Genomic DNA, 8,385 nt, shown 5'->3' with positions numbered 1-8,385 from the left:
GCCGAGAAACTTCAGAAGGCCTTTGAAATTGCAAAACGCATCCCCATTATCACCTCGGCCAAGACTCTGGAGCTTGCCAAAGTCACACAATTTAAAACCATGGAATTTGCTCGTTACATTGAAGAACTGGCAAGAAGCGTCCCTCTTCCACCCCTTATTCTAAACTGCAGAGCCTTCGTTGAAGAGATGTTTGAGGCTGTGCGAATGGATGACCCTGATGACATGGGAGAAAGAATTAAAGAAAGACCTGCTTTGAATGCTCAAGATGGCATCTATGTCATTAACCCAGAGATGGGGCGGAGTAATTCCCCAGGAGGAGATTCAGATGATGGTTCTCTGAATGAACAAGGCCAGGAAATAGCAGTTCAGGTTTCTGTCCACCTTCAGTCAGAGACCAAAAGTATTGGTACAGATTCTCAAGACAGCAGTCATTTCAGCACTCCTGATGATATGAGATCTATTGAGTCAAACTCGAGCTATAAAGATGGGGCATTTGAAAACTGCCAGCTGTGAGATATCCCAGTACCTACTAAAACTAGTCTCAGAAAAGGAACCTGTGTCATGTAGGAAATAACATTTTTCAGATGATGACTGGGATTTTCCCCTAAATATTAAGCACATCAGAATTATTGCCAAAATCTTTAAAAATGCAGCATTTTTTCCTATCTGATACTTCTGTCATATTCCTTGAGCTCGATTAAATGATACACATTAAGACTTAAGGGAACCTGGAGGATGAACGTAATGAGAATGTGCCGCACTAAGAGTCCCACAGCTTCTCCTTCCGGTCATGGCTCTTCCATGAGTTGGGACTGACACTTATCCTGAGGCCCCAGTTTTCCCAACAATGAGATGAGGGATTTGCATTAAATGATATATAAAGTTGTTTCTAGCTTTATAACTTTTTACCTGTCACCTTTAAGCCACCAAGATCTTCAGCACATCGCTAAGCCCTTCCTTAGACTTTTAGTTCCTTTTTTATGGAAAGGACAAAGCTGAAACTTTATTCTGTGGTTTATATTTTTACACCAGTGCCATAATGTTTAAAGATGTTGTTTTTCAGACTTTTAGCCTTGTGGAGTATATAATTGTATGTGCTAGGTTAAATCTTTTCAGCGTAGTCCATGTCTATATTGTATCAGGAAGCTAACTGCTCATTAGTAAACTACTTTCCATGAGTACACTGGTCCTTTGGGGGGATATATCATGTCTTTTTAACTTACTGAGGTGTCATTTAGTTCATTGAGCTGGCAGTGATTTCTCAATTGATCTTCAAAAGTGAGCAATTTGTTCCTAAGGAATAATGTCTTCAATGCTTTTAGAATAAGAAACAATGTCAAATCATCTGTCTCTGGTAAATCATGGATTTTGACATTTCTGTTAATAGACTTTCTCAGGCCTTCTCTTTTTAAAAGTACTGGACTCTATAAGAGGGTTCTGTGTTTGGGATTCCGTTCCTGGGGAAAACCCAGAGATGAATTCCTCTTTAGACCTCTGTCAACCCTCTTGCCCTCTGTGGTCTTTTAAATACGGTGCTAAGGGTTGCATGCATCCTTAAATTATTTGTTTATATTTTAATGTTTGTTGTTGAAGTTTTTATTTTTGTGTACTTCAGATATAAACTTCTGAGCTAGGGCTGCTTTTTTGGCCTTTTTCAAAAGCACTAACCTGAAATAAGATTAGATAATAGTGTGTACTATAAGATTAGATAATAGTATACTCTATGAAGTATATTAAATAAAGATAGATATGTAGATAAATATACAAACACATACATACAAATGGTCTAGCCATAAGGAGGGAGACAAATTATGGATGATGCTACCTGATTCAACTGTGTATAATAAACACTTAAGACTGTATTTCTTGCCTGGCTGAGATCTGATATAATGGAATTGTAAATACTCTTCAGAATAATTTCTTCAGCTACAGGAAGCTTGGTGTCATATAATTTTAAGAACTTGGCAGTGGAGCTCCATTTGGTACTTCACATTTCTTCATTTGGCTTCTGATTATTGAAGCATTACTTGAACTAGCGGGTCCTTAGGGAAATGTTCAGAGGAGGTTTAATCAGGATTTTAATTGAAGGTTTCAAATGGAGAAAGGTAAGAAATTTAAAGTGTGACCAAATAGAACTCTTGCTTCTCTTTGTCCAGGCTTATCAGAAATAATATATCTGCTCTGGATAACATGAATGAATCAATGTGCAGTTTTATCAGATGGCATTACAGATAAAAATGATAATGCTGCCTTTTCTGTCTCTCAGGCTGTTTCCATGGAAACCTCCAGAGCCAAATAAAAGCTACCAATCATTTAGCCAAAGCTTGCCTTGGCTCATAGACCTGTATTTCTTTAAGGAAAACTGTTTTCATACATTCGGTTATGAGAGCAAGGGCTCTTAAACATACCCTAGATTATAGAACACTTTTTCCCTTCTCAGAATGTTTTTCTTGAAAAATTAAAACTTCTCAAAATCCCTTGTCTGAGCTCTGTCCCCTGAACATTCCTCAGATCTTCAGATAATACCTCTAACCCTATCCTAATATAGTATCTCTGGGGTCATTTCTTAAAGTGTAGCTTGTCACATTAAAGAGAATGGATTTTTCCCCAACATATTCTCATAATGGACATGAGTGTTTAAAACCCTAAGGTAGTCATATTTAATGATCGAAGTCATGGGAAACAGGACTTTGGAAAAATGTAGGAAATATTGAAAAAAACTATTAACGTTTACATAATACTGTATAATAAGTATAGACTAGGCTACTCAAGTATATTCTGGATGAATTATTTTAGAAACATAATGATGACTTAATTTCGTGGCCAGAGTAACTGGATTATTTTGAATATTTCAGATTATGGTGCCATCAATAAGGAATTAAAGTAGGCAAAATTTGATCAGAGTTGGTATTACTTTCTAAAGCTAGTTTTCAAGAGGAAGAAAATCGTACCTGCTAGTATTTTCTGTAATCACATACTCTTCATATATTATTAATAGTCTCATGTTATCTTTTTGTAAAATCTACCCTTTTGAGCTTAAACTACAATCTAAAAGTCTTTTGATAGTAACTGTGGTATAATTATCATTTTGTGTCATTGGATTTTATAGTTAGTGAAAATGCCTTTATTGAACAAGATGTATTTGAAGTAGTTATCTCATTTATAAATTTTTCCTTGTATTTAATGAACCTTATTGTCTTTATGAAATAGTGGCTTTGTGAAATGAATTTACCAAAAATAGACATGTAAACATTTTTATAGATTTTTTACCAGTTGAAACAAGACAGACAGGCATTTTTTGAGCTGGTACCCAACTTGAGTTTATAGGTAGTTTGATAAATCTATTCTCAAAACTGCATCTGTTATGATAGTTTAATTCTTGAGTCAGGCCCAGTGAGCATTTGTATTTCCTGCCAACTACATACATACATACATACATACATATACACACACACATATACATACATGTGTAGATACATATATATAATCTTTGGAGTCGCTGACCTGGGATGGTTGTGAGAAGGCTCCTAGCTTCTTTGCCTCACTTAACACACATTTTAAATTCAAAGCACATTGCTTTTCTTCCATTCCTCCAGCCTCAGTGAAGCCCTTGGTCCAGTCCTTTCCACACCCTGCATGTCGTCTCACCCTAGATCAGAATTTGTCTCCTGTGTCCTGGAGTGGCATGAAAGCACGGCATGCTTGTTTTCCAGAGTCCAACCAATCATGGGTGCTAGCCTTATCTCTACATACCAGCAGTTCTAACACAAGTATATCTTATTTCTTGAGTCACCAGTGAGAGAGCACAATCTTTTCTCATCTAGGCCAATAATGTTGTTCTCAATGCATTTCATAAAAGTAAATGAGTATTATTATTTGCTTTGGTTCAGATGATGTTTAAATGGTCACCATTTTCATGAATACGTACATAATAATTTTGTCCTTTTTTAAAAAAAATCCTTGACTGTAATATATTAAATGTTCAATGGAGTATATTTCATTTGCCTGCAATCTTCTATAGAGTGTATATTCATTTTTCTGTGTGATGGAATTTGATGTTAATGGTTTTAAGTAGGAGTAAATTTGGATTTAACATGGATACCACCATGGCTACCCATTTCAATTTTGCAAATATTTACTAAGCTTTTATGTTTTCAGTACTGTTGGCCTTACATGGGTGTCCTGCTCACAGTTACCATGAGGATAGAGTTACCAGGTCATCCTTACTGGGCCCAAATGCATCTGTTTCCCTCTTCTGAAGAAAGACATTCCTGGCAAAGGCAAGCGCTTGAGCAAAGGCCTGCAGATAAGAGCGTTTAGCACATGTTTTGGAGAACATATGAATAGCATGTAAAGTTTGTGACGAGATTTGGCAGGTGGGAAGGCTGTCTCCGGTAGAAGCAAACAACTGCAGTCACAAGGGAGTGAAGGGTGCTGATGGAAAAGCACAGGATCTCAGAAGACCGGCAAAGAGAACAGGTGGAGGTGCCGGTCACTGCTTCAGTGCCACAGACTCATTAGAATGAAGATCTAGCCTCTGCTTCCATATGGCAAAAAAATCACTAGACATGGAGTTCTGATTCCACCACTAGCCATGTAATCATGGGACTTGGCCTCTCTGGACTTCATTAAAATGGAATTGATAGCACCTACTTCACAAAATTAACATGAGGATTAAATATAGCTTTGCTCCAGGAGTCCCTGAGAGAAGGATTCATGTGCAGGAAGTCTATCTGGAAGGCGATCCCAGGAAGGCAGGGGGTGGGGAAGCGAGACGGAAAAAAGAAAAGCCGATACAGGTGCACCAGTGAGTGGGTCACTGCTTTGGGCAACTGGTGTTCATTCCTACTGGGAACCTCAGGGATCTCTGCCTACCCCAGTGTATGTAGTTCATTCCTCAAAGTTGTTCCGCCTGAAGGCCAAAGAGCTGGGTTATTCACATACCAATTCCCATTTGTCATTGAGGGCCACTCCCAAGATCACTAACTCTGGCACTTCAAACCTGCCATACATGGGCTAAACATGATCCTGTAGCCAGCAAAAACCTTCAGGTACAGAATCACAGGAGCTTTTGTGGGAAGCCTGTGGTGAATATAGGAATGGTGAGTGTGACAGGGTTATGGGCAGAGCATTGATAGCACCTGCTACACAAGACAACAACTTCACCTCCAGCATCTTGTCTGTATTCCAGGCAAGAAGGGTAGAAGGTCAAAGGACAAAAGACACTTAGCAGCTGAGTCTATACCTTTTTATCAAGAAGGCCATAGCTTTCCCAAAGCCTCACCCAGCTACTGCTGCTCAGCTGCTAGAACTGAGTTACATGGCTACCTGCTGTAGCTGTAAGAAAGCCTGGGGAGATGAGTATGTGTATTTTTAACTGGGCACATTGCCTTAAAGGGTTCTATTAAGTAAGGAGGGAAGAATGGAAATTGTAAACAACTAGCAATATGTGACAAGGTCATCTTCACATAAATTACAGGAGCAAAATGTGCTTCCGTAGTAAAAAAAAATGCAAAACAATTTCCCCAAAAGAAAAAACCGAATAGATAAATCTTAGGCTAAATCTTCAAGTCGTCACTAAACTGTTTCCAATACATGTGTCTCAAACATCAGACAAGTTATGAGAGTCTCCTGGGGCATAATTGGCTTATTGTAGCCAATTTATTCATTAACCTGTTTACTGACCTCTTGCTAAGAACAAGCAATGACAGAGTTCCTAGAGGAGAGCAAGGCTGGCCTATTGGAGAAATAGAAGAAACAAGCCTATGGCTGGTGAAGGAAGATAGTCAGAAGCAGGCCGGGGCCAGAAGTGCAGTTAAAAGATTTCAAAGCTCTTTTTGGCTGGCCCCAGAAATTCATTTCTTAGAAGAAATACTAGGAGTGCCTAATCTGGAAGAAGAGATTTACATATTAAGGGAAGAAAGTTTGATCATTCAGATAATGCTATTTGTTTTCTCCTGCAGTTGCCTGCAGCAAAAAAAAAAAAAAAAAAAAACAATTGTGCTAAATTTCTTTAAGGAATTAAACTCCTTCAGAGCCCCTTAAATTCCAATTATGTTCTTGAGTTTTTATGTTTTTGCTGGAACCTATTGATTAGGAAATATATATGTAAATATACATATGTCGCTCCATCTGCCTAGAAGATCCGTGGCTGCTGGCAGAGTGCTTATTCATACTTTTTGACAGTTGGGAACACTCTGCTTTGCCTCCTGCTCAGCTGTGCAAAAGGGAGGACTCAAGTGTCCTAAGTGATGATAAATTAGCCTTCAAGGGACCTCTTTCCCATAGAAGAGCCACCCTCTGGGAAATTTTTCCTAAGCAGAGGAGGAGTTTATCAGGAGTAACTCCCTTTGGGAGATAGCTTTGCTATGTGAATTTCTTTGCTCCTTCAGAAATGTTTGGCAAACAGTTGGACCTTGTTGGAGGCTATTCCACTTAAGCCCTTTGGCCTCCTTGAATACCTAAGGCCACCCCTATTTGTTCAATTTCTCAACAAATGTTTGTTGCACACCAACTAGGGATACTACCATGAACAAAATCAGAGGTAGCCTCTGCTCTATGGGCATTTCAGCCTCTGGGAATACATATCCTATTCAAATAGTCGGACATGTTTAATTGAAAATGGAGAAGTGTGCTGGAAAATAATTTTATGAGAGTCTGGAACAATGGAACCTGATCTAATTAGAGGTCAGAGAAGAATTTCCTGAAGAGATGACACTTGAAGCAACAGGCATTGCTCGAGAGCTTATGTTCCTCTCCCTGAGCCCAAACTGTGGAGTTAAGTCATAGACCAATTAAAAAGATGTTCCTAAACCATCTGAAAGAAACAGTGTGTCCTCAATTGCTAAAATGGATGAGCATTATAAACAGGAGGACTTAAAGGTTAAAAAGGAGTGGTAGCAGAAAGTGTGCGATGCTTTGTAGATGGGCCGAGATTTCAACTAGATGCAAAAGAATAAACCATGGATGGAGAAGGAAAAGTACTAATATGATTATGGAACTCAGAAATCTTCAATAGTGTCCTATCATCTAAGCGGAAAAAAAAAAAATCCAATTTCTTGACCCTCCATGATCAGCTCTCAAACTGTCTTCCCAAGTTTATCTTTTGAGAATCCCCTCCACATTCTTGGAAGTGCATTCACATATTCTACTTTTTATACTGTTACTCTTTTCTTACCTGTTTGTGAGCAACTTGAGAGTTGCCCATCTTTATAGCCTCTTATTTTTTAGGGTAACACCTTTCATATAGAAGAGACAGCAAATGTTTAATGGAATAAGAGGGATGAAATTGTCATGCTATAATGTATGACCATGACCATAGGTAAGTGTGGGACTTAGAGATGAGGCATTGGCTGCCCCTTCTCCACCAGCACTCTTTTCCTTGGTGACATCACCCACTTTCAAAGTTGTAAATACAGTCTTTAATTGGAGACTCCCAAATGGATATTTCCAACTCTAAATGCTCTCCTTCAGACTTGTGGATCCAACACCTCTCTGCTTAGCATCTCTGTTTGGCCAGGCATCTCTAAAAGGCATCTCAAAATTAATATGTCCAAAACAGAAGTTTCGATTCCCTGCTCTGATAACAAAAAGATACATCAGTGTCTACCCCCCATCACCTTTACTCAGTAAATGACAATGCCATCTACTCATTTGCTCAAGCCAAAAACTTGCCATCCTTGATTAATTTGCCTCACTCTACATGTTCAAAAGGTCAGCAAGTCCTGGTGTCTCGTTTCAGGAAACATATCTAATCCATCCACTGCTCTCTACTTCCAATGACACCATCCTAGTCCAAGACAACATCATCTCTTGCCTACACTATTTGATGGCTCCCCTGACCTTGCTTTCACTCTTGTCCACACTGCAACCAGAATGAACTTTCAAAAGCATAAATTACATTATGTCATCTCTGCTTGTATTCTCCAGTGCTTCCCATCACTACAAGAAAATTCTAAACGAAAATCCATACTCCTTACCATGGCCTACAAGACCTGGTATGAGCTGGCTCCTTTCTGTGTGTTGGATCTCATCACCCAGCTCTCTCCACCTCACTCATGATGTCTAGCCACCCTGACATAACTGTTCCTCGAACACACCAAGCTTGTTCCCACCTCAAAACCTTTCGTTTTGTTGTTCCCCTTGCCTAGAAGGATTTCCCCCCAAAGTTCCCTTTATTGGATTCTTGGCATCCAGATCTCAGTTTATTTGTCAACATTTCAGAGGCTTCCCTAACTATACAATATTAGGTGCTTCCAACATTGAGGTTAGAGTCAGGGTTAAATAACTCTCTAATAATAACTTTTATTTTTATCATAATGTTTGTCACTATTTGTCTTAGTCCATTTGGGCTGTTAGAATACTGTAAACTGGGTAGATTAAACA

The 8,385-nt window shown here is 38.9% G+C and overlaps 1 protein-coding gene across 1 annotated transcript in view; it reads left to right on the top strand.

Moving 5' to 3' along the window:
- Positions 1-4,104, top strand: part of MFAP3 (microfibril associated protein 3) — a 19,932-nt gene extending 15,828 nt beyond the window's left edge. Inside the window, exon 4 of the mRNA XM_011356791.2 lies at positions 7-4,104. Coding sequence (XP_011355093.1) covers positions 7-513 — 507 coding nt within the window. The 3' untranslated portion in view covers positions 514-4,104. The remainder of the gene's footprint in view (positions 1-6) is intronic.
- The last annotated feature ends 4,281 nt before the right edge of the window (positions 4,105-8,385 follow it).

This window comes from Pteropus vampyrus, unplaced genomic scaffold (assembly GCF_000151845.1).
Source record: "Pteropus vampyrus isolate Shadow unplaced genomic scaffold, Pvam_2.0 Scaffold30, whole genome shotgun sequence".
In the NCBI taxonomy this organism is placed as follows: domain Eukaryota; kingdom Metazoa; phylum Chordata; class Mammalia; order Chiroptera; family Pteropodidae; genus Pteropus; species Pteropus vampyrus.
The sequence above is the reverse complement of the archived record's forward strand: the minus strand, read 5'-3'. Positions and strand labels throughout refer to the sequence as shown.